This window comes from Rissa tridactyla, chromosome 5 (assembly GCF_028500815.1).
Source record: "Rissa tridactyla isolate bRisTri1 chromosome 5, bRisTri1.patW.cur.20221130, whole genome shotgun sequence".
Lineage (NCBI taxonomy): Eukaryota > Metazoa > Chordata > Aves > Charadriiformes > Laridae > Rissa > Rissa tridactyla.
Genome location: NC_071470.1, coordinates 16,622,505 through 16,648,401, shown reverse-complemented (window position 1 = coordinate 16,648,401; position 25,897 = coordinate 16,622,505). Strand labels below are relative to the sequence as shown.

At 42.0% G+C, this 25,897-nt stretch overlaps 2 protein-coding genes across 14 annotated transcripts; both read right to left on the bottom strand.

Moving 5' to 3' along the window:
• Positions 1 to 437: 437 nt before the first annotated feature.
• Positions 438 to 25,092, bottom strand: LOC128909807 (toll-like receptor 1). Of its 10 annotated transcripts, none has more exons than XM_054202053.1 (4): positions 10,334 to 14,373; positions 10,055 to 10,122; positions 5,510 to 9,632; positions 438 to 1,468 (listed from the first exon to the last, which is right to left on the bottom strand). In XM_054202053.1, exons 3-4 carry the CDS (start codon positions 7,944 to 7,946, stop codon positions 1,041 to 1,043), a joined length of 2,865 nt encoding a protein of 954 aa, XP_054058028.1. In that variant the 5' UTR covers positions 7,947 to 9,632; positions 10,055 to 10,122; positions 10,334 to 14,373; the 3' UTR covers positions 438 to 1,040. The 10 variants fall into 10 exon arrangements, with proteins under 10 accessions (XP_054058028.1, XP_054058029.1, XP_054058031.1 ...); XM_054202054.1 differs by having other exon boundaries at positions 5,510 to 8,036; XM_054202056.1 differs by lacking the exons at positions 10,055 to 10,122; positions 10,334 to 14,373 and adding an exon at positions 24,975 to 25,092 and having other exon boundaries at positions 5,510 to 8,036.
• Positions 15,670 to 25,672, bottom strand: LOC128909808 (toll-like receptor 1). Of its 4 annotated transcripts, XM_054202061.1 has the most exons (3): positions 24,975 to 25,060; positions 18,141 to 18,259; positions 15,670 to 17,865 (listed from the first exon to the last, which is right to left on the bottom strand). In XM_054202061.1, exon 3 carries the CDS (start codon positions 17,806 to 17,808, stop codon positions 15,847 to 15,849), a length of 1,962 nt encoding a protein of 653 aa, XP_054058036.1. In that variant the 5' UTR covers positions 17,809 to 17,865; positions 18,141 to 18,259; positions 24,975 to 25,060; the 3' UTR covers positions 15,670 to 15,846. The 4 variants fall into 4 exon arrangements, with proteins under 4 accessions (XP_054058036.1, XP_054058037.1, XP_054058035.1 ...); XM_054202062.1 differs by lacking the exons at positions 18,141 to 18,259; positions 24,975 to 25,060 and adding an exon at positions 25,657 to 25,672; XM_054202060.1 differs by lacking the exon at positions 18,141 to 18,259 and having other exon boundaries at positions 24,975 to 25,100.
• Between the last annotated feature and the right edge of the window lie 225 nt (positions 25,673 to 25,897).

Below are 25,897 nucleotides of genomic sequence, written 5' to 3'. Positions count from 1 at the left end.
GGGATGTTCTATTTACTTTAATACTTGTATAAACTATGCAGAAATTTTTTAATAAAATGTAATATATTTTATAAGCTAATAAGACTGAATGGGTAATTAAAGGTTTCTAGCGTGCATTACTATAACTTGCAAATACGGAGACATTTTGGTAATCTTTTCTTACTAAAGATGTGAATGTTTAATGTACTTTCACTGTTCCTACTTTGGTAGTCCAATGGGAATTCAGTAATGACATTTTGTCATGTCAAACTGTGAACATAAATTTGTACTGTACAGTCCTCATACTATATTTAGGAGACAATGCATATGTATTATACTTGTTAATAAAACCCTCAGAATATTGGTTGTGGTCATGTCATCGTACGCTGTACGACACAGAGCAATGACAAAGGTACAGGGACCGGGGTGTGCCCAGGGATCCCCCCTGGCCCCAGGCAGCCCCGGGGTTTCCCTTGTCAGAGAGGTGCTCCAGTCCCTTGATCATCTTTGGAGCCCTCCACTGGACTCTCTCCAGCAGCTCCCTGTCCTTGAACTGGGGAGCCCAGAACTGGACACAGTACTCCAGGTGCGGCCTCACCAAGGCAGAGTAGAGGGGGAGGATGACCTCCCTTGACCTGCTGGCCACACTCTTCTTGATGCACCCCAGGATGCCATTGGCCTTTTTGGCCACGAGGGCCCATTGCTGGCTCATGGTCATCCTGTTGTCCACCAGGACTCCCAGGTCTCTTTCAGCTGAGCTGCTCTCCAGCAGGTCAGCCCCCAACCTGTACTGGTGCAGGGGGTTATTCCTCCCCAGGTGCAGCACCCTACACTTGCCCTTGCTGAATTTCATAAGGTTCCTCTCTGCCCAACTCTCCAGCCTGTCCCAATCTCCCTGTATGGCAGCACAGCCTTCCGGTGTGTCAGCCACTCTTCCAGCTTTGTGTCATCAAACTTGCTGAGGGTGCACTCTGTCCCCTCATCCAGGTCGTTGATGAGTGTGTTGAACAGGACTGGACCCAGTACTGACCCCTAGGGTCACTCGCATCTAATTAGGGCATTCAAATTAGTCCATTGGCGGGTCTGGAGCACCAAACGTGTGAGTTTGCGTTTTTAATCACTTTCGAAATGGCTGCCTGGGCCTGCTCCTTTAGCCGTGCTCTACCCCACAGCCCTTTCCCGGGCCGGGGTGCCAGAGCGGAGAGTGCAGGCACAGGCTGAGAACACATGGCGGGGCGCCCGCACGCATGCTGGGAGGTGATGGCGGGCAGAGCAGGGTTTATGTCTTCACACCTTTTCAGATGCCCAGAAAGAGCGAGCCCAGTCGAATTCACGATGCATCTCTCAACCCTTTCCATCCCTGCTGAGGTGATTGCGTTGTGCTGTTGGCGGACTGCTGCCCGGGACCCAGCAGGCCACCTACGCCACGTCGTGAGGACATACCGGAGGGAAAGCAGGTACAGCAGGAATGAGGCATAAAAATAAAACCCTGTGAACGGCAGACAGGATGTGAGAAAATGACCGGATTCTCCATCTTGGCGTCCTGCTTGAAAATAAGGATTGCTCCCTGTAAAGCAAGAGTCAGTGCCCATATTACACTGCTGATTTATAAGGTTAATTTGTTAGTTGAACCGGTCAGTCCCTGCGCCCCACAGCCGACTCCGCAGGAGGGACCGATGGCGTGGGGGCCCAAGTCAGAGCCACTGGCCCAGCGTGGGAGCCGCCACGAGGAAGGGCTTGTCCTGACCTGTCCTCTCTAGACCACACACACCTGCAAGAGGCTCCTGCATTCGCTGGGCTGACGCGATTATTTATTTCATTTTGCCTAAGAGGCAAAATGCCCTGTGTGTATCCTAGCATGAGCCGGCATTTTCAGGAAATACTCAATGGTAACTTAATCGGCCACTGGGTGTCACCCTTAGACTGAGAAAATGGCAAAATTTAAGATTACAAGTGTAATTTAAGAAAATACTTCCTTTGTCACAGTTAAGAAATGAAGCTGTTACATCGGCCTTAACCTTCTATCAGAGTCAGATCCTGCCATGCACAGAAATCTGCGCAAGGATTCCAAACTGATCTTTGTGTCTTTACTGCAACTTTTAGCCATAAAAACACTTTTAATGTATCCCCTACAATCACAACTCTGGCCTGGCCAAACACTAGGAAAGGCGATACACAATGCTGCTTTCATGGGGGCTTGCAGGCCTGGGAGCTCAGTGAGAGCAGCACCTGACATTGTTTTTATAAATATGGATGTTGGTATGACAGTATTTCAAGAGTTCAACCAGGTACCAGTGTCCTCTATGTCTTGCAAACTTCTTCCCAAGAACCAGCTCTATGAACACAATTTTAAGGAAAAAATCTTCAACAGTGTATTGCCTCATCAAAAAAACAGTGAAAAAAAGCATTTGCTACATTTGGCCCAAATAAAAAATAATTAACACTTCATGTACCCTCTGAACAGAAGCAGAGTTTCAGGGAAGAAGAAAACGGAAGTTCCAACAGAGAAGTGATGAGAAACACTGACAAGTGCTAACTTAACAAAAAAAACCAAAATGAACCTTCCTTATTAAAGGAACTCAGAAGCGTACTGGAAGCGGCCGCAGTGTACAGTACAGTACGTAAATAACTTAAATACTTGGCATGTGGATGAAAGATTTGTGAGGTAGAGAGGGCAGCGTATAAAGGGGTGTCAGAGGTTAATATCCTAAAACAACATACTTGGCAAACTTCAGAAACTATTCCTTTCACACCTACCTACAACTTAGGTTTCAGAACAGTCTTAAAGGTGACGGACTCTTCCCCGGAGCAGGCCCTGTACATTATTTAGGACATAAAACCCAGTTTGCTGATGCATCACATTTACAGAGGCCGGAAAGCCTGATTTGAGAAATTTTACTTCCTCTTTTGTCATCTAGTAAGCAGGACAGACTGCGTGCCCACTGATACGTTACCACTAAGCTTGAATGCGAACCATGTCCTCAGACTGTAACGCGTGGGAGGGGGAGAAGTCTTTCAGGAAGGAGAGGCACAGGCTCTCTCCTGTAAAGCACGGAGGAGCCACGGAGAGGTAAATGCTACAAAACTCGTAACCAGCTTAATGTGCACTGGCCTCTGTGACTGAACAGTTCTTTAAGTACCCGAGAGCTGTATAGCACACAAACAGTAAATTAGAGACAGACGTAACCCTGGTCGTAGCTGAAATGAAGCCGCTAAAGCTTAGGAGGCAACTGCCTAAGAGCAGACAGAGATGTTACGGAGAAAGTAAAGAACCTGCACCCAGAGGGATGCTGAACAGTTGGGAAAAACCTGTGATGAAGGAAACGTCACGGCTCCAGCAGCACGTTCAGGCTGCAGCCCCAGGTTTGACACGCTACTTCTGTGGAAAGCGCCTCGCAGCTCGCTATAGCTGGCCAGCTGGCACAGGAGGTTGGCGATGCACTTTTGGCAGCACCCTGCAGTGCCTGACGCCCCTGGCCTCCATTTTGGGTTGCTATGAAGCATGAGAAAATCTCAGGGTAGGGTAAAGCCTTCCTGACTCAAACTCCTGCAGAGCCCTAACCCATCTGTGTCTTCGAACATCTCCTCTCATCATAAATAACCTGCTTTTCAAGCATGCTCCATCCACCAGCTCCCACTGAAGTACTGCAGGTTTAGCAGCCCTTTTTAAGGTACACAAAGAAAGTTTGGTCCTGGCTTTGGAGAAGGGGAGATCTCAGTTACGTGTTATCAAAGAAGTCAGTAGCCAACTTCCCTTCACCTGCAACTAAGACTTGCTCAAGATTTTTAGTCCTTCTTTCCAAAGATCTACATTCAGAGTATCCTGCTGAGATACCCCCTTACCCTGAGCTGGTAGGTGGCTGCACAGCATTGTCTCAGCACCTCTGGCCATCAGGAAGCTCTCCTGTAGCTTCCCATCCACTGCTCCATCTGGCTACCACCACACAGGCCTGGCAGGCGCTCGGTCAGCTGCTTTGGCGAGCGACAAGGATCACAACCTCTTACCAGCTTGCTCACCGTGCCTGCCACTCACGGTTGTGCTGGGAAGGGCTTTGCATTTCCATTAAGCCATAAGGATAATTACACAACTCCTCATCACCAGTGAAATGACACCAGGAAATTTAGTAACAGATAAAAAATGAAAGGTTTATTAGATTGTCAAATTAAATCCAAGCACAGCAAATGATTGGATGTCACCTATCAACAGATACCATTAGTTTAACCAGTTTGATTGTAGCAATTTTCCCAATGAAAGTTACTACTTTTTCACCTGCATGATGACCCTCAGCACCTGCTAGTAAAAGGGCAAGTAACAGAGTTCAGTGAAAGTCTGGAGATAAGAGGGGATTTACCTCCAAACATCAAGCTTCTGAGTTTAAATACTTTAAAAATGACCTAATTGAGTGACAGTTCCGGCACTGCCACTCTTTCTCAATCATTGTGCAAGTTCTGTTTCCCACTGTTCATTTGCAGCGTCGCCAATTTTCTATAAATATGAGGGGGTTTCCTGCTATTATTGCGTAAAACATATTCTAAATACCTATAACACTACATTATAATGTAGGTTACTTATTAGCTGCTGCAGAGAGATAGCAATAAAATATGTTTTATAATTTAACTGAAGAATTACACTGGCACAACTGAGGGAAATTTTTGTAATGAAATGGCAACAGATTGAGGAATCTTATTTTTCTTCTTCTTACAGTTGAAAGAGCTCATAATAAGAAAAATATTTTATTGAAATATATAACTATGCTTTAGAAAGCAGGAAAAACAGGCAACCCAATATAACTTGATATGATTACAGCAGAAAGCAGCAATATTATAACACTATAAACATTTCATAAGTTTGGATATTGACTACTATTTTGAAGCTTATGAATTCTATGAAATCATGAGTTGGTACGTAAATCTAGACAAGTGGGAATGTTTAGTACAAAAAAGGAAGAAGAATATTAAACAGGGATTAATGGCTCCAACTTTCAGCTCTTGCCCAGGAAAGTCTCTATCTGTGATGAAGGGAAAGACTTCCAGGCAGGGAAAAGAGGCTGAAGATGTAGGGATACTGTACCCTTGACATCTACTATACCAATGTACAGGAAGGGATTTAAACAAGAGTTTTCTTCTTTTTAATTAAACCCAAGGAAGCAGATCCCTACCACCTTAACCCCACAACATCCATGTCAGAACAAAGATTAAATGCATGCCTTGACAGTCCTGATGACATTGAACCAACCACTATTTTTGTTACTGTCAAACGTGGCTTTCAACGGGAAAAGCACAAAATAAAAGCAACCCACATCAACAAAAATAAGTGCAATCCCTATGAACATTTCTCTCTCCTTCTCTTTGTTGATGATGGGCAACTACAGAAAACTTCTGACTACTTTCAGGACTAGAATAAGCAATAGCAATTTCTGTATGTATCACAATAACATTTTGCTACCAACTAGGAACACTGTAAAAAATAGAAAAAATTGATTAACACAATTTAATGCAAGACAGTCAAATCAGTTATTCACATACTCACTTATACTACTAGTAGAAGTAACATCACTCTGCTCTTCATTTGCTTCAATGAAAGTTGGCAGGTTAATGCTAATAGCTGCCCTCAGGTTAGCCCAGAAAAGGGCATGCTTGCTCCTCTCCTTCGGCCACTCCAGGTAGGTTCGCTTTGCCATGAGAGCCTTCAGCTTGTGGTACCTGGCAGGGATAATGTATGGAGGGATCGGCTCCAGTAAAATGAGGATTAAGCTGTTGGAATTCTCACTGAATAATTTGTGATGGGCAAAGTACAGCTCATAGTGACACCACTCACTCTGCACAAAGTTGGGAGACAACACAAAGATCGACTTGTAGCTCTTCTCTATGCAGTTAATGATGTTCTCCACAATGCTCTTGCCGGGGACAAAGTTCCTCTCGTGCTGGCACAGTTGTACACAGCCCTCCCCCTTCTCCAGGTTTGGGATCAGCTCGTTCTTCACCCACAATGAATCACGCTCGCTGTAGGAAATGAACGCGTGAAACTGCAGAACCCTCTCCTGCTCTTCGGGATGGTGGTGCCAAGCTCTCCGCTTCGTCTGTGTCCACTGCCACGTCATCCGTACGTACCACGGCACGTCCAGGTAGATGCACAGAAAGGCCACGACCGCCACCAGCACCAGCGTCAGCAGCAGAGCTGTCACAAGCAAGAGCGTCGTGTTGCAAGCCAGTTCGGTCAGGTGGAAGTCCTTCAGCTGCGTTCCTCGCAAGTCTTCTGGGTACTCGCACACGTACGCCGATGGCCAGCCAAACAGCTTCCCCCCAGACTGCCTCTCCAGACGGATAAAGTCCTGCAGTTCACAGGAACACTTGAACGGGTTCTGCCCGGCTTGCAGCTCCCTGACCCTCGGGCAGCTCTGGAAGAAGTCAGCAGATGGGGTGAGGATCAAATTCATCTCTATGTTCAGGAACTCCAGGGATGTAAAGCCACCGCACCCCGGCAGGTCAGCCAGCCTGTTCGATGCCAGGTTCAGCTCCTTCAAGGATTTCAGCTCAGCCATCCCCTTGGGGACACTGGTGATCTGATTGTTTTGCAGGTCCAGCTTTTTGATGTTGACTGGCACGCACTCAAACACGGACTCCGTCAACTGATTTGAGGACAGGTCCAACTCTGACAGAGACTTAGACCATTGGCATTGCACATCAGGTGCATCATGGCTCAGCAAGTTGTTGCTCATGTCCAGATATTTCAGTGATTTCATACGGCTGGTCATGAAGCTTACCTTGGAAAGGCTCTCAAATTTATTCCTCTGTAAAATAAGTAATTTCAGATCTCTCAGAGTGCCACAATTCTGGAACAATTCATCCGTCAGGGCATTGTGAGAAAAATTTAAATACTGAAATGAGCTTGTCCTACTGGGGCAAAGCATGTGTGGCATATATGCATCATATATTGTCAAACTGGCAATATTCATCTCTGAAAACTGTCTGTATACAATCTCCTGGTTGAAATAATAAACCTTATTACGAACATGCTCCAAAGTCAGCACTTTCATGGAGCCATCCAAAGAGATTATTTGTTCCAGAGAACCAAATAAGGGTAGAAATTCATATTCAGTCAGCTCCCCCAGTGGTCCCTGGAAAGTCAAATTTCTCACAGTCAAATGCTCCATAGGTGAATACCAAATAAGCAGGAAAATTTGCAAAATTATAGCCCATTGTAAGTCCACAGTGTCAAGCATCAGAGCTGTTGTCTTGATTTTCTTCAGAAGCGTTAAAGGAGGAAAGGGGAAATCTTTGTAGCTCAAGGAATATCTCAAGTTAACTATACTCAAGTTTTTTGAAGTGCTCATTCCATCATACAAGAGGGAAAAACTGAAGTTTTGGTTTGCTGCAAAAACAATGTGGAGGCTCCTTGTATTCAAGGCTGTCAGACTCTGAGGCTCATAGAGAGTAAAGTCTTCTAAGGTTAGGAAGACAGTGTACAGCTGCAAATGTATGATATACCTGAAGTCTGACCTTCGCATCACCGTGGCACTTAATCCTAGGTACTCCAAACGAAACATGTTGCCGAATTCCTTACAGATGGGCAGGGCAGTAAACTTATTGAAAGAAAGATCTAAATGTCTAAGATATGCAAGAGTTTGACAGTAAACTTTCAAAATGTTATTATGAGATAAATCTAAGTATTCTAAGTCTTGATTATAAATGAAGACACTGAAGTCAAGCTCCATAATTAGATTATGAGAAAGATTTAATACTTGAAGTTTTGAAAGAGAAATAAATTCCAAGATACTAAGTCCAGAGATCCTATTATGTGATAAATCTAATACCTGAGTATGGACTGGAATGTTTTTTGGAACATTAGTTAGCAAACTGCTTGAATAATTTGCAATAAATTCATTTTCCACAGTTGGCTGGCTATTATTGCATAGCATGAATGTAAAGACACAGACAAAGACATAGATATTTGAAAGGGGTCCCATTACGCCTTCCAGGTTTATCTTGGTTCGTTACAGAAACGCAAAAGCATATCTTTGTTTGCTGATCAATATTTCTCAATGATGAGTCCAGCCCTATGAAAAGAAAACACATGGAATTTGCTGAAATTGTGGAACTGTTGAATTTGCTTTTTATTGCTAAAATAAAATTCAATACAAAATTTATGTAATCAAAGCTTTATTTTCACATACTCCTCTTCTAAGTTCTTATCAAGCCTCCTCGCCCCCGTTCTTTAATTCCAATTATTGATTGTCTCAGTTAAGTACAAACTAATCTCTTTATAATGGGAGGAATACAATCTGTGGTAAGTTAAAACAACACAAAGATGTTAAGAAATACAAATTTCTCAACAATATTCAAAAATTTGAAACAAATACAGACAGACATCGGTGCATTTAGGAGTAAAGGAGAACACAGCAAGCCTCTCACCTGCTCTTTCCCTACACACCATGTCCAGACATGTTTGGGGACAGAACTCCAAGAGCCCCATGGACTCTCACAGGAACCAGCGCAAAAGCAATCTCTTCGGTCAGAAGAGCCAAAGGATATTCCTCTTCACACCCCAAACACCCAGGACACGGCCACGCACCCCCTCAGGGTCAGCCGATCAGCGAAGCTGATCAGCTTTGTCTTTGCTATAGCACAAAGATGTAAGGGTCCATTTTTCCAGTAAGCCAAGAAGCATGAGGAGGAATTATACTGTCTTATGAATATTGTAATGCCAGTCTGTCCAAAAGCATGCCAACAGGAAAACCACAGCATAACCAAACACTACATATAAAGTAGTGGTACCCAAAAATCTGAAAGAAAACGCTCAACACCTCCAAAGACTCCTCGGACACCCAGGAAATCTACATTTTCCAAATAACCCCACAGCTGCAACTTGACAAAGAACCTCTCTAGAAACAGAAAATGCTCCAGTAGAATTAATATATGGTCCTATCAATAGCCTACATAGATTTGGAGAGGCATCAGTCCTATCATGGAAAAGCATGACCTGGGCATTACTCTCTTGTCATCAAGCATTTAACACAACACACAGCCAACTGAAGCATGAGCAACTCATAAACTGTTACAGGAGACAAACAATCCTGATTTTTTTCCTGTGCTGATTTTGTTTGGGAAAAACAAATAAACAAACAAACAAATTCTGCCCAGTGTAATCTTTTGTTAAATAAAATCAAAAAGTCTATTTTTTTCAGTTCTAGGTTATAAAGTGTGTTAGTCCCCAATAGTTTGACTGACTGATACCAAAATTCATCCCTTCCCCTCCAAGTCTCCTACCAAGCTTAATCAAGTTTTCTTTCAAATAAGTAAAGCAAAAATACGTGTAATTAAGATCACCAAAACCAATAAAAGAATAATCAGTAAAGAGTAAATTTCTACCTCAACAGAATCTAATTGAGAGGTCAAATTCTTTCAGAAAGGGTATCTATCTGAGTAGAACAGAATATGAGAATAGAAATGATGGTTGGTCAAAGTTTGAAAGCACTCACGAGAAGAACCAAGACAAGGAAATCTGACCCAGCTTCCTTCAAAGAGCAGCTGACCCTGTTTTTCAGGGTCCAGGCAGGTAAAGAACCTCTTGAATCAAATAAACTTTGACCTGGAACCATCTGGAGGAACTTTCCCAGGGCAAAAGGGATATCAGGAACAAAGCAAGAAACTTTCTGAAGGGAGAAAAAAACAACAGTCCATGCTCCATTGCCAGAGGAGTTTTAATTTACTGTTCATGCTATGATATACACTGCAAGAAGGGCTGATCCACGCTGTATAGCACTGAGGAGTGCCACAGTCAAAGAATAAAGCAGATATGTCTAGCAAAGCAATATTAAGGATCAACAGTTACCCCTCCAACACTATTTTATGATGGTATTAAATTAAGAGTTCACTTAGAATGAAAATTGCCATACCAAACATTTATTTATTTTCTTCTGTGTTGAAATTCAACATACAGATGAGCATTTTCACTGAAATTTCAAAATGCAAGAATATCTTTAAACAGTGAAGAAACACCTGAGATTTGACGGAGCCCAAAATACATATGACAAGAAGAACCAAAAATGTAAACAATGAAGCAAATATAACCCACCTTTTGTGCGTGGAATTCATCTCCAATCAAAGAACAAGCAAAAGACCTCTTCATACTTGGTTAACATCCTCAAAACAGAATTTCAAACACACATAATCTTCAGGCTGGGGAATCTCACAAGACGTTAATTCCTTAATAATTACTACTTCAGGAAGTAGAAAGAACAGGGTTTTCTTATATAGGCTATATAACTCTAAGAATTAGTCAAATTTCCCTACAATGCAGGTAAGAGCACAACGAAAGGAAACTTTTAACAGCCCAGACTCGAATAGTACTTACGTAGCAGTATGGTTTAGGAGCAAATGAGCCTATCTGCAGTACAGAATATTCACCAAGGTAAGACTGTTTAAATAATTCTGCGTTTCTAATTTCATGTCTGCTTCTGATGGTTACACAGATGTTCTAGAAATTCGTCAACTGCATCTCCTCATTCGCACACACAGAAAAGAGGAAGCAGAACTCTCACCGCCAACTCCTCTTCGTATCAAAATCTCTTGCAGAGCTCTACCCCGCTGAGCTATTTTCCTCAGCAAGCAGACTAATTAATGTAGCACATTGACAGATGGCAAAAGCTTAGATCTTAAAAGCTAGTAACAGGGGCAAACTGGCACAGTTCGAAACCTTTTACAGGTCAGTCATCTTTACACTAGAGATGCCTCAGATGGTTATCAGGGATGCCCTACATTGTAGCTTTCTTCAAAAAATTATTAAAAACGAACTGTAGAGAATATTCTCTGTGATATTAAAGCTGTAAAGAAGCCATGAAGAACACAGCAATATAGGGCAATTTGAGGATGGAGGAATCCAATAAAGCAGCACTTCAATTAATGTCTTGAACAGGGACATGAGCCTAGCAAGCAAATCAACAGAGAGTGAGCACATTGTAAAAGCAGGTGTAAATAACCAAAACCAACACCTTGCTCCCATAAGCCTCCAAACTAATACAACATGCTTCAGTAAGATTAATTAGCACGGCAGAAAGAAGCAGAGATTAATAAATGAAGATTTATTTAATCTTAATTAATTTTAAGATTAAATACATGAAGTATGTAATGAATTCTTCAGGTATGCACAAACTAGGGGGAGAGGGGGCACCCAGGCCCGTTCTGGACTCAGTCTAGAGCTCATTCCACCCCATAAAACAGCACCTTGGAGGAGAGCTGAAGGCAAGAAGGGATTGATTTAAAGAAGCTGAGAAGTATGACAATTTTTTCTGGATAGCAGTGCCAGTTATATTTCAAGCTTGCATTAGATTCCTTTGAAACTTTTCTTTTGTAATTAACTTTTCAACGTTGTAAAGAATAATTTAAGCCTTTGGTTTGCTGAAAGAAAATTTATGGGTTTCATTTTGACATTGACAAGTAAGATAGTGTGAACTGAAACTGAACTGAAACCGTTCTACTTTGCTCAGTGCAGCGAATCTGAGTAGTACATTACAGAAAACTCCGAGACATCTGTGACCCAAGACAAGACCGGGGATCATGAATGTTTCTCAGTAAGCAGCAAGAGTCTGCTTCTCAGCTGATACTGTCTTGTCTTAAGGCACTTGTCGACAGAACAATAATATCACAATCAAATTGAGAACTATATGATGCAAACCAGTGGCAGTTTTACTTACAATATAATCAATGAAAAAGCCTTGTTGCATGGACAAAATCAAATACACCATCACCTTTCGGCAGAACTGACTACAGTGCACACAGAGCCGTAAAAAGCCAAAGTATCTACACCTTTAGCTGTAGTGTTTAATTTCCCTACCACGCTTCTTTATGAGACTTTAAAATACATTCAAATACACAGTTTGCCATAAAGAAAAATTTGCAACTAGTTAAAATAAAACTCATACACATGAATACTTTTGTTGAATCGTTAGAAACATTGCATAACGTTATTTTTACTAACCAATTCATCAAAGCTGTGTTTGGGGCTCGTTTCAGTTTACTTATTAAGTCGTTCTGCATGATACACAAAAACTAAAAAGCAGTGTATTTCTGTTCACGCATCGTAAAAGGTACCAGTTAAATACCATCCTTTCCACGGTCAGCATGTCTGTACACTCATGCAGATACCTCATTGCATTTCTGAAGTTTATACTGCTGGGGATTTTTGCAGCTGATTCTATCAGCGAGCACCTAGCTTCACAAACAGCCTTTCCTCAAGGCACATTTCGCACTTCTGCCTGCGTGTTCCGATTACTTACCCAGCAAGGAACCGCAGCTACGCTCGGCTGGGTACCAGAAGCTATTCAGGACCAGCCCTATGCCCAAAGGTGTGAAGTATCTCTCCAACTGGAACTGCAGAAGGGAACTCGCATATGCGAAACACCAAGTTAAAACACAGCCAGAGCATTTGGACTCATCCAAGCACTCACGAAGAGTTAATACAATTATTAAAAGTTGCAAAGCCAATATTTGGTCATATCGAGGCCCTTATCTTCAACTGCAGCTCTCACCATCACCACTTAACCCTGTGTGTCACATAGGTGAAACAAGGGCTAAATGCTACCACAAGTCAAAATGAGCAGAGGCTGTATCGCATTTATGCCCAAGCCTGTTTTGCTTGGGCCCAAAAAGACAAAAGGATCAAAGCCGTGGAAATCAAAGTGCTAACAGAGAGCCACCTTGCAGAATACAGAACTTTCTCATTTATTGGTTTATCAAAGCTGCTTCCTCTTGACCAAATAGTGACTACAAATGAGATTATAGTCAATCTCAGTAAATGTTTCTGAAAGAAAAAACAGCCAGACTGAAGCCCTGAGCAAAAACACGGGTTTCACAGAGGTTTTGAACCTTCCCCTCAGCAGAATGCCTCACTTCCCACAGTCTCATTCTTTACCCTCGAGCGCCTTTCCCAGCTCTAACCTTCTGCAGTTGAGCTTCAGTGCTGACGGTTTGTAACATTTTTAAAGCTAAAAAAGAGCTGGGCTCTCAGCAGGGCAACCCACATTGCCTCAGGAGTCCCAGTCTGTCGCAGTTCAGTTTCCTTTACACCACACACTACTTAAATAGACATAAAAACATTTACACTTTCACTTCATTCTGCACAGTTTCTAGGCTTTGGAGGGTGTTTAACTCCCATGTTATCAATTTTGTATGTTGATATTATTATGTACATAAAAATAACATTCCTGCTAGTCACCAAGATGACTAGTCAAATGCCAGGAATCTGTTCTGATACGGTGTCTGACATCAGAATATATTTACACAATCCTTTTTCCTCCTATCTGGAGTGCATTAGCAGTTACAGCTCTCAGTGCAGAACCAGCTGCAGTCTCACACCACCAGGGTGCACAGAAAAGGGTAGCCACTTCACAAAATGTGCGGATAAAGTGGCTGACATGGGCGGTGAGACTAACACATGTGCCCACGTATGGGAAAAGTCTTCTTGGACTAAACCTGCTTTTATAGAAAGCGTTCAGAGTATGGTGGAGGCTAAAACAATCGTTTGAAGTATTCTGATATATACTGCTTGCGAAAATCATTCTCTCCTGTGGAATCAGAGAAACTATATGTAGTAATTCACTGCATGTGTACCTGTTTTGTGAATTATCTGGCACATAGTGTGGACAAAAATCTAATACTGCGTGGGCTTCCGGTTCCAAACTACAAGTTTTAATTGCTCCCCATGCTCATTAAAAGCTTCCCTTTCCAACATTATTCACAAAAGGATTTTGGACATATACCAGAAACCTGTAATTATATATATCTGCTTATGACTGCATCAGGTACATTGCCAGAGGTCACGTAGTTCCCAAGTTTTTTCCAAAGTGGCAAGCAAACCTCTGCTAAAACCTTCCACTACTGAAAGAAATAATTAGTTTTCTGGCAACAGCTGTGTGCTCCCACCTGAGTAACAGGAAGGATTCCTGGTGCACTCTCTGGCTTTCAGGGTTTTTTTCTGTCCCCAGGCCAACAGGAGCAGCCATACGAGTTCTCAAAGCTCCACACACAACAGGGGATATTAAAGCTATTACAGAAGTTTCAAGGGCTGCTGAGATAAAACTCTGAGACTTTCAAAGAAAATTTTCAAGCAAGCCACTCTGTAACAACCCAGCTGTCCCTGGTTGTGTGAAAGGGATAGGCAAACCAAGTTAATCTGTTCATCTTCAATTTTCTAAGGGTTAAATGTTAAAACACTGAAGCATTAGTTGGAAGGGAAAGAGGAAGCACAGAAAACATTTCTTTCTGCAGTCCTGAATGAAATGCCTGCAATTTGGTAACAGGCGTGTTACATTAATTTTGAGGCTAAGTGGGATGAGAGAGCTAAAGGTGTTAAATGTGACCTCTCCCCTACAAATCATTAAACAGTTGCTCACAGTTCAAGACTTCAAGAGACCTCCGCCTGCTTAGACCTCAGGCAAAAAAAATCAAAATCATTTGTTAATAACAATCTAAGACAAGATAAACTGCAAAGATTCTATACGAAACGAGTATTTTATCTTAACGTCCCTTCTTCTCTCGTCTTCATGTTGAAATGCATTTTTGAAAGGAAAACTTCCTGCTTGCTGGTCATTTACGTCTGGTGTTCCAGACAGCAAACACCTCCCCTTCTGGGGGCAAAGAGGAAGGTTGCTGTGATCATCTTTAGCAGTTGTGAATGTTTGTCGGAGACAAGCCATGTTTTCTGGAAACCAAAAAAGCATAAATACAGGTAATGAGGCCTGCTGTATTTCTATAAACAACAGCAAATATTGTAAATGTAGCTTGTCTTTCTGACTTTTCTGACTCCATGAATAGAGCATCTTACCTGCTGTCCCAAGACCTGGCAAATTTTTTCAGCCTCTGACTAGTTATTCCCTTTCTGATCAGAACTCGTAGCTGTGCTGCAAAAGATACTGTTTCGGCTGAAAAGGACAGATACTTTTAATAATAAGCATAAAGTAAGATACACTGGTGAGACAAAAAAAAGTAGAAAGCTAAATAAAAAGCATGATGTGGAGAAGTCAAGAGTTTCTCAAGATACAGCCAATGAGGATGAAGGCAGTTATGTTGCTGCAGATACCCTCTGTCTCTTTGGTCTGGGTATCTCTCAGGATCAAAATGGTTTCAGGACTCTACCAGAGGATGGGAATTAAAGCTCCGATTGTCAATTCTCTTCTTCACCCTCGCAACAGTGCCAAACTATGAGCCCCAAAAGGTGAAGTAGCTCATCTTTCTGTTTTCTTTTCTTTTTCTTTTTTTTTTTTTTAAAGAAAAAAAAAACCCAAACCTTCCTCCCTCAGTCCTCCTTTGTGGCATGGCCATTTTTGTCCACCTGTGCTGGACGTTCACAGACTCCTGTATCTGGGTCCTATCCTTTTAAGCTTCAATGAATCTAAGAAAACACTACCCACGCTATCTCAAGCTCTGGACTTCTAGACAACCTCTCAGGATGTGTAATTTTCTTTCTTGCAAGCTAATTCTAGCAAAAGAAGTCCTGTGACCAAGCTGCCTAAGCCTTGTGATTAACACTGCTCTGCAAATTCTCCAGAAATTCAAGCATTCTTCCACATGACTATATCAACCGCTCCAGATTTTATTCTGCTGAGAAAAATTCACTACATTATTTCAAGCTATTTTTCAAAAACCACATCCAAACTCATTTGCAATTTGATATCTCTACGTCAATCTCAAGAGACCTCCAGTAAGGCAAGTTGAATTTTGCCTACAGTTAGGGGGCAGCACAGACAACTATGCAGAAACAAGGTTCTGTAACAAAAAGTTAAATACATTAACAACCAATGGAAATCATAAAGTATTTATTGCTTCAGCAAGAAAAAAAAAAAAACAAAAGAAACTCCATTAGAAAGATTCTTAATGCATTTCCCCACAGCTGTTTCCATCAGCCATTGGCAGGTTAATGCTAACAGCTGCCCTCAGGTTAGCCCAGAAAAGGGCATGCTTGCTCCTCTCCTTCGGCCACTCCAGGTAGGTTTGCTTTGCCATGAGAGCCTTCAGCTTGTGGTACCTGGCAGGGATAATGTATGGAGGGATCGGCTCCAGTAAAATGAGGATTAAGCTGTTGGAATTCTCACTGAATAATTTGTGATGGGCAAAGTACAGCTCATAGTGACACCACTCGCTCTGCACAAAGTTGGGAGACAACACAAAGATCGACTTGTAGCTCTTCTCTATGCAGTTAATGATGTTCTCCACAATGCTCTTGCCGGGGACAAAGTTCCTCTCGTGCTGGCACAGTTGTACACAGCCCTCCCCCTTCTCCAGGTTTGGGATCAGCTCGTTCTTCACCCACAATGAATCACGCTCGCTGTAGGAAATGAACGCGTGAAACTGCAGAACCCTCTCCTGCTCTTCGGGATGGTGGTGCCAAGCTCTCCGCTTCGTCTGCGTCCACTGCCACGTCATCCGTACGTACCACGGCACGTCCAGGTAGATGCACAGAAAGGCCACGACCGCCACCAGCACCAGCGTCAGCAGCAGAGCTGTCACAAGCAAGAGCGTCGTGTTGCAAGCCAGTTCGGTCAGGTGGAAGTCCTTCAGCTGCGTTCCTCGCAAGTCTTCCGGGTACTCGCACACGTACGCCGATGGCCAGCCAAACAGCTTCCCCCCAGACTGCCTCTCCAGACGGATAAAGTCCTGCAGTTCACAGGAACACTTGAACGGGTTGTGCCTGGCTTGCAGCTCCCTGACCCTTGGGCAGCTCTGGAAGAAGTCAGCAGATGGGGTGAGGATCAAATTCATCTCTATGTTCAGGAACTCCAGGGATGTAAAGCCACCGCACCCCGGCAGGTCAGCCAGCCTGTTCGATGCCAGGTTCAGCTCCTTCAAGGATTTCAGCTCAGCCATCCCCTTGGGGACACTGGTGATCTGATTGTTTTGCAGGTCCAGCTTTTTGATGTTGACTGGCACGCACTCAAACACGGACTCCGTCAACTGATTTGAGGACAGGTCCAACTCTGACAGAGACTTAGACCATTGGCATTGCACATCAGGTGCATCATGACTCAGCAAGTTGTTGCTCATGTCCAGATATTTCAGTGATTTCATACGGCTGGTCATGAAGCTTACCTTGGAAAGGCTCTCAAATTTATTCTTCTGCAAGTTTAATGTCTCCAGTTTAATTAATTTGTCACATTTTTGAAAAAGAAGATCTGTTAAATCATTCTTTGAAAAATTTAAGTATCTAAAGGGACTGTCAGATGAAGGACACAGCATATGTATCATCTCTGATTCAGCTATTGTTAAGGCTGCAATATTCATGTCTGCAAATATTTTGTATAGGTCATCCTGCGTGAAGTACAGATCTGTGATTAAAACTTTTTTCATTGTCAATGCTTTCATAGAGGTACCTGAATAGTCAAAGTAATAGCCTTTGATGGCCGACAATTGTGTTACACTGTTAACATTGAAGTATTCAATGGAAGAGTGCCATACAGTCTGAAAAATTTTAATAAGAAAATCCCAGTCCACTGACACGTTTGTCAGTGTCAGATTTTGTAACCTGGAGCCTTGCCTGAAATTAGATAATAAAGCTATTAATTTTTTTACATTGTCATTTGTGATTTCTGACAATGACAGGCTTTCTGTAGTATTTTGTATCACAACCCAGTCAAAATTAGCTTTGGACTGATGATTATTTGTATACAGGAGTGGCAGGCTCTTGACTTTTTTGTCAGAGCCATCTTCTGGAAAATAGTTAGAAACAGATGTAAAGAGTTCATTTTCCACAGACAGGCTGACGTGGTTCCAAAAAGTTAATGCAAACAGACACTTGTAAAGAAAAAAGTTTCTGAGAGATCCCATTTTTCCTGTCATTGGTTTCTGGTTCCTTGGAGATGCTCAATACTTTTCTTATCTATCTTTGTTCTAATCCTGTAGCAAAACAAACAAAAATAAAAACCAGAGTGTATCATTAAGTGGCTATGCAGGAGCTACCATACAGATTGATTTTTTAAGGTTGCAATTTCTCATCTTTCCCTTTGAGCCAAAAAAACAACAGTCACCTATTATCATTCAGGAGGGGCATTCTTTATTAAGAGAACACCACTGAAACTTCTATTTGGTAAATATGCTGTATTTAATATATAATGAGTCTGTTTCTCACAAAACATGCCTGATTTCATATGTGACTAAAATTTGCTGCATACTTACAAAATTACTGCTGTGATCCAATATATTATGAAGGCTTCCCACAACTGTATAATACACTTTGAGCAGAAAGTACAATATCTGAGGTCAGTATGGTCGTCCTCTCCTCAGATTCTCTCTTGAAGGATGTGAACAAAACTCAGATATTTTTTTAAATTGACTTGGAACTATAAAACCTGGACTGAAACATAGGACAGAGGTTCGAGAGAGTTAATCAAAGTCTGAATGTCTTTAGGTAGATTGGTCATTAGTGCTCATTTTAACTGGGGAAACTGGGGCGAGAGGTAGGATGTTCTGTATTTATGCTATGGGAAAGTCCATAGAAGTCTGGTTCTTGTCTGGGCTTAAGCATCTCCTGGATTTAGACTCTGAAAGTGGGGTGTCCCCGTGTCTGATTTGTTAGGTGTAACCAGAGGACACCAAATACACATTGAAAATATTTGCATGCTACACACAAAAATACCAGTTGTAGAACCTCTATACACAAAATTTAGCCCTGATATAAGGACACTGACCTCAAATGTCTCTGTTGTGAGAGACAGGCTTACTTAAATACAATTTAGAGAAAAATCATAACTATGGCTTTGCTTTGATTTTCCCTAATGGAAGACACTTTTCCTTTCTGAATGTAGGACTTCAGGGTAGCCAACCTCCCTTTATTTAAGTCAGCCATTGTGAATACTGCCTTAAATCTCCTTTTAGATATTGCCATAAATCCATGAGACTGCCTTTCTGAAAGAGGAACTGGTAAGAACTTAGCAAATATTTTTATAGGTGTAAATCTTTATTTAAAATTGTTTTCCAGATTTCTGAAATCTTTTTGTTTTCTTGGAACATTCTTCCCCTTTTCCTCCCATTACTTTTAAATTGTAGTTGTTGTATGAAGCTTTCCGTTGTGCTTATTCATGATTGCACTGGCTTTTGACTTTCCCTTAATATTGAAATGGCTAAATTTAGTTTATATTTCTAGTGACTCTACAATGAGACAGTAATAGCTGTCACTTGTTGGACCAAAGCTACAACCTCGAGGCCTGCATCCTCTGTACCATTAACCATTCCACAAGCTTTCTCAGAATTACATTACTGGGTCTAAAACGTACATTCTCCTTGATCTAACACAGCCTATAGAATCATAGTATCATAGAATTGCCAAGGTTGGAAGGGACCTTTCAGATCATCTAGTCCAACAATCAATCTAACTAACAAAAAACATCACTAAACTGTATCTCTAAGCACTATATCTAGCCATCTTCTAAAAACTTCCAGGGATGGTGATTCCACCTCTTCCCTGGGCAGCCTGTTCCAATGCTTAATAACCCTTCAGGTGTAGAATTTTTTCCTAATATCCACCCAAAACCTCCCCTGGCACAACTTGAGGCTGTTTCCTCTTGTCCTATCGCCTGTTACTTGGCAGAAGAGACTGACCCCCACCTGGCTACACCCTCCTTTCAGGTAGTTGTAGAGAGCGATAAGGTCTCCCCTCAGACTCCTCTTCTCCAGGCTGAACACCCCCAGCTCCCTCAGCCGCTCCTCATAAGACTTGTGCTCCAGACTCCTCACCAGCTTCGTTGCCCTTCTCTGGACACGCTCCAGCACCTCAATGTCTTTCTTGTGGTGAGGGGCCCAAAACTGGACACAGCACTCGCGGTGGGGCCTCACCAGTGCCGAGTACAGGGGGACGATCACTTCCCTAGTCCTACTCACCACACTGTTCCTAATACAGGCCAGGGTGCTGTTGGCCTTCTTGGCCACCCGGACACACTGCTGGCTCATATTCAGCCGGCAGTCGACCAACACCCCCAGGTCCTTTTCTGCCAGGCAGCTCTCCAGCCACTCTGCCCCAAGCCTGTAGCGCTGTGTGGGGTTGTTGTGACCCAAGTGCAGGACCCGGCACTTGGCCTTGTAGAACCTCACACCATTGGCCTCGGCCCGTCGATCCAGCCTGTACAGATCCCTCTGCAAAGCCTTTCTACCCTCAAGGAGGTTGACACTGACACCTAACTTGGTGTATGCTGGTAAATGATGGAAAGTGGCTCGGTGAGCACTTCCATCAGCTCCCTCAGTACCCTTGAGTGGATTCCACCTGGCCCCACAGACTTGTGTACATCCAGGTGTTGGAGCAAGTCCCTCACCATCTCCCTTTGGATTACGGGGGCTTCATTCTGCTCCTTGCCCCTATCTACTAGCTCAGGGTTCTGGGTAGTCAGGGAACAACCAACTATTACTAAAGACTGAGGTAAAGAAGGCATTAAGTATCTCAGCCTTCTCCTCATCCTTTGTCGCTATGTTACCACCTTCATCCAATAAAGGATGGAGATTCTCCCAAGTCCTCCTTTTGCTACTAAAGTATTGATAGAAACTTTTTTTATTGTTCTTAACATCCAAAGCCAGGTTAAATTCTAGTTGGCCTTTCGCCTTTCTAATTTTCTTCCTACATAGCCTTACCACATTTTTGTGGCCTTCCTGAGTGGCCTGCCCCTTTTTCCAAAGGCCATAAACTCTCCTTTTTTCCCTGAGTTGTATCCATATCTCTCTATTCAGCCAGGCTGGTCTTTTCCCCAGAGAGATCACTTTACGGCACATGGGGACAGCCTGCTCCTGCGTTTTTAAGACTTCCTTCTTGAAAAACGTCCAGCCTTCCCAAACTCCTTTGCCTTTCAGCACTGCCTCCCAACGGACTCTTGAAAAGACCAAGTCTGCCCTCCAGAAATCATAGAATGGTTCAGGTTGGAAGGGACCTTAAAGATCATTCAGTTCCAACCCCCCTGCCATGGGCAGGGACACCTCCCACTAGACCAGGCTGCTCAAAGCCTCATCCAGCCTGGCTTTGAACGCTTAGTTCCATGTGGCAGTTCTGCTATCCCCCCCGCTTTCTTCTCTGAGAATTGGAAACTCTATCCTTTCATGGTCACTATGCCCAAGACGGCCTCCAACTGTCACATCCCCCACAAGTCCTTCTCTATTTACAAACAGCAGATCCAGCAGGGCTCCTTCCTAGTTGGTTCCCCCACCAGCTGTGTCAGGAAGCTGACACAGCTTCCCCAACACACTCCAGGAACTTCCTAAACTGCTCTGCTCCCTCTCAGCCGTATTGTGTTCCCAGCTGATATCTGGTAGGTTGAAGTCTTCCACCAGTACAAGGGCCGGTGATCTTGAGGTTTCTCACAGCTGCTTGTAGAATATTTCATCTACCTCTACATCCCAGTTGGGCAGTCCATAACAGACTAATATCAGCCTTGTTGGCCCTCCCCCTGATTCTCGCCCATAAACACTCAAGCCTATTGTTACCATCATTAAGCTCTTGACATTCATAATACTCCCTAACACACAGAGCCACCACACCATCCTCTCCTTCCTTGCCTGTCCCTTCTGAAGAGTTTGTAGCCATACAATGCAGCACTCCAGTCATGTGAGTCATCCCACCAAACTTCCACGATGGCGAGTACATCATAGATTTCCTATATTATGAATTTGCAACAGTACAACAAAAAACAGTCCACTGAGATCTTGTTTTGTAAAGAATGCATGAAACTAGGCTTGGAAATCATCTAGAAATAGTGGGGCAACATGGCAAAACTTTTACAATCTTTTTCCAGATTTTCATTTGGAAAAATTATATGCAGTTTTACTATCATAACCCTCAAAAGACATTTGGGCATGTGTAAAGAACAAAAGATAATCAGCATTCTCTATCTTGTTCTTCCAATTGTTTGGGCAACACCACTAATGTGTATATATTCAAACAAAATATATAGCTTCAAGAGAAACCTGAAAAAAAAAATCTACCTTCAAATCATTATTTCCTAATTTGACAAAATTTCAGCAATATCCAGGGACTAGGTGAAAGAAAGATACAATTATTCCACACATGCTTAATTTTCCTTCTCATTCCTATATCCTGGCCTTCAGTCAAATTATTTATGAGTACCTTCAAACTTTCTTTAGAATATCCTATGAACCAACAAAATTAACAGCTCTTATAACACATGACCCATGATTTGGGAGCTAACACTGGAGAAAATATCCTTTATAGTCATATCCTTTTTAATTCAGAAGTATCCTCCAGTCTTCAAACTTTACCAAAAGAGCACTATCAAGAAATAAGCAGAGAAGCAATCCAGTAGGGTAAACAAATCAAGATCATAGCAAGAAATTGTCCTGTTGTTTAAACAGTGAGAGATCAAAATTGAGATTTTAACAGTTTTTCCAATATAAACTCGGTATGAACTGACTAAACTTTCATATAAGAAATGTACAGAATGCCTTGAGATAAGACGGTTCAGTATTCAGTTTTACTTGCACTTCGCAAGTTATCAGCATAATACAAAACTCTAATGTTAAAAATATGTCTTTCATATGGTCTCTACTGCTAATACAGACAGACTGCTATTTGGCCCGCTTCTTTGGATAAATTACTGACCATAAGCAACTTTACTCTAATTTCTTACCCTTACACTTGAAAGTACATCATACCACTTCCTAATAACCCTCTATAGAAAACGTGGCTCATTTTCAAATAAGATGCAGAATATAAAACAATTTTAGCTAAGTAGCAGCCGCATAAAATCAATAAAATGAAAAGTTTCTCACCATAAATCCCTGCTCTCCGAAAAAGCAGAGAATGTAGTCAGGAAAAGATAAAAAGAAAACTTCCTGTAACTCTATCTTACTGTGTAACAATACTTAGGAACGCCCAAACTTTTTATATAAATGTTTGCGCCACCTACTGACAATTTATGAAATGGCATTTGCTTTCCTCCAAATGTATTTTCCACATACAACATTACTGTAATTTCCCCATTATTTAATTATTATTTTTATATATAATATATATTGGTATGTGTTTTCATGCTTTGCAATAGATTAAGCAGGGAAAAAAATTAATCTTTTTACCAACTTTCTGTCTCCATCAAATTAATATGAAAATAAGTACTTCTTTTGAGCAAGTTTTACACTGCTTTACCAATTCAGTTGTCAAGTTCTTATCAAGGCTCTTTTATAAAAGTACTGTTTGTCTTATTTTAATTTCCATTTAATGGGAATGGAAAAATAATCTCTCTCCTGCTCCAGCAGTGTTGTGATTGGGTTAAATAGTGGACATGGAAACAGTGGGTGTGGTCTTTTTTTCCTTTTTTTTTCCCCTTCCTTTTTTTTTTTTTTTTTTATTAGGACAGAGGAGCGAGTTTGGTACTGAAGGCCCGAACACTTGGGTTATTGTCCTAGCAAAGACATAAACCAGTGTCTCTTTATTTCTGTATAACGTTGCTCAGAAATTCCATCTCAGTTGAGATCTAAACGCCAAATTGTCACACTACGACCTACCTTTCTGAGTTAACATACCACAACACATTCATGATTTAACATTTCAGTGATTCAGGAAGCAGAGGAAATAATCTTAAAAATTACTTTTTCACTTTAAAGCTTATTCTGTACATTGCAATTAATTTCTCAGCTTCAAGTGAAAAGAGGTCATTCAAAAAAGAAATGAAAAAATAGGACAGGTAGTAAGTGACAGAATATGGACAACTTATATTCTCCGCTGTTATGCTGATGAGCCTTATGGTGGTACTCTGCACTTGTCAATATAGACAAGAGTATTCATAGCTGGTTTGCAAATGACACCTTATAATGTTGTTACATACAAACCTCACCATTGTCTGCCCTTAGCTGGAAAGATTTTGCTATCCATCCTTAGGATGAGATAAAATCCTAAGGTAAGACCGTCTACCAGACATTCATTCCTGTTTTGTAGTATAATAGTTTAACTGCTTGAATATAACCTACCTATTAGTCTAATGAATACAGAACCAGACATACATTTGGTTAACATGTAATAACTGCCTTAAATTAGAGATTCTTATTCGAGAGTATCTCTTCAATTAAGTGACAGTGTGAGCTGGCCACTGCATAGTTTGAGGTCTCCAGTTCTGCCTACATACTATAAAGCATATGTTACACAGCAAAATAACCATATTACCATTAATTGCATGCCCCTAGCCTTCAGATTTACCACTCAGATTTACCAGTGGAATCACTAGAAGATGAATATACTTCTCAAATATTATGTATATTCTGTGTTTGCTAAAAGCAGCCAAATGTAGTTGTTTCCTTCCACCTTTTCTTTACATTTATTTATTTATTAAAAGGCAAGTATTTTTTTGGAAACCCATGAGGAAGGTGTTAATACTCAGAGTAATAACAAATTTCAGTGAAATTGCAGATGAGCAGAACTGTTCAATCTCTATTGCTTATTTATTCCAAAACCATTTGCAATATTACCATAGTGAGAAAATACAAGTGAAATCAATTACTGCAAAAGTGAAAGAAAATTAGAAAATGCAACTGCTAAATTCATGAAAGTAATTTAGGAACTTGGGAAACTAATACATCCTTCTATCCCAATAGACAGACATACACATTTACACACTTACAATGTTAATTTCCTCCTGAAGAAATAACTTTATATTACAATAGTGATTAATACTCTGTCTTGCAGTTCTAAAACATGCATGGCCTTGTACAGAATCTATAGTACAAGATCCACTTTACAGACAAAATTACCATCCATCATGGGGAAAACCAATCTCTGGCTATTGAGCTCCACCTATTTTAATTCTTCCTAAAACACTGCTGTTACTCCTCCACAAGCTCCACTGAAAAGCAGAGGGAAATCCTTAGGGCCGCTCTAGATTTCATTTTCAATAAACACATCTAAACATTATTAAATTAACCTAACAGATGCTAGAACTACCAGCATGCCCTGATACTTAAATTGTCATTGAAAAGCCTTCAAAATAAACTTATATACAAACATTTGTTCTGCTACCGCCTACCTTAATGGGAAACTTTAGAGTCTTTTGCCTGCTAAGTGTGCAAGTCAGGTAGTATGATCCGTGTTTGTGAAGCACCCTTCTGAGAACTAGGGTTTCATTTTGTGACCTCCTATAGCAGCTCCCCTCAGTGATTCACAAGATGTATTATTTTGCTTCCTGTGGCAACAGCATTTCTTTCTTTAGCAGAGGAAGACTAGTGATGGGAAGGATGCCGTGATGAATCATGGAACTGCCTTTTACCACAGTAAAAGGGCAGGCTTCGCCTTAAAATGAAGCAGCAAAAAGAGGAAAGGGTATGAGGAACTAGAGAGAGACAAGAACAACAGGTTGTTGGGCAAGAGCCTGCAATCCCCTTGTTCAACCAAGTCTGATTTCTCGCCTGGCCACGGGCGCTCGGCCCTGACACCAACTTACTGGAAATAGGTGCACACACCCCGGTTTATTTTAGCAGCATTTCCTGTAAACACAGATATAACAAAAGTACAAAGCAGCACCAGAAAAACTCAATCTCAGATGTTTAATCCCGCAACCTTCAGTAGGCGGTTTGCCACCAGCTCACTTTGAGAAAGGATTAAACTTTCTACTAAAAAAAAAAAAAAGGAAGAAATTTGACGCCAGCTCAGTAACTAGACTCCAAAACGCCTCAGTATGAACGTTATCGCAGTAGCGCTGTCAAATTTACCCCTTTTGCCGCCCCAGGGACCCCCGTGTCCCACAGGCATCTGGTCTGTCTGTCAGCGCCCGCCCCGGTTCAGGGCCTCACGCCCCGGGCCGTGAGGGGAGATAATGGCGGCTGGGTCGGCTCTCCGCGGCAGCTCCGCGCTGCCGCCCCGGTCCGGGAGCGCGGGGGCGGCTGGGCAGTGGCGGGCAGCAGCCCCTTCGCAACAAGGCGTCCGCCTCAGGGAGACGGAGTGAGAGCGAGG

Coding starts and splice junctions, on each gene's coding strand:
- LOC128909808 (XM_054202062.1), bottom strand. CDS start 17,808: ATGACAGGAAAAATGGGATCTCTCAGAAACTTTTTTCTTTACAAGTGT.
- LOC128909807 (XM_054202056.1), bottom strand. CDS start 7,946: ATGGGACCCCTTTCAAATATCTATGTCTTTGTCTGTGTCTTTACATTC. Junction 1,469..5,509: donor TACTTCTACTAGTAGTATAA/GTGAGTATGTGA, acceptor TGCCGTTCACAG/GGTTTTATTTTTATGCCTCA.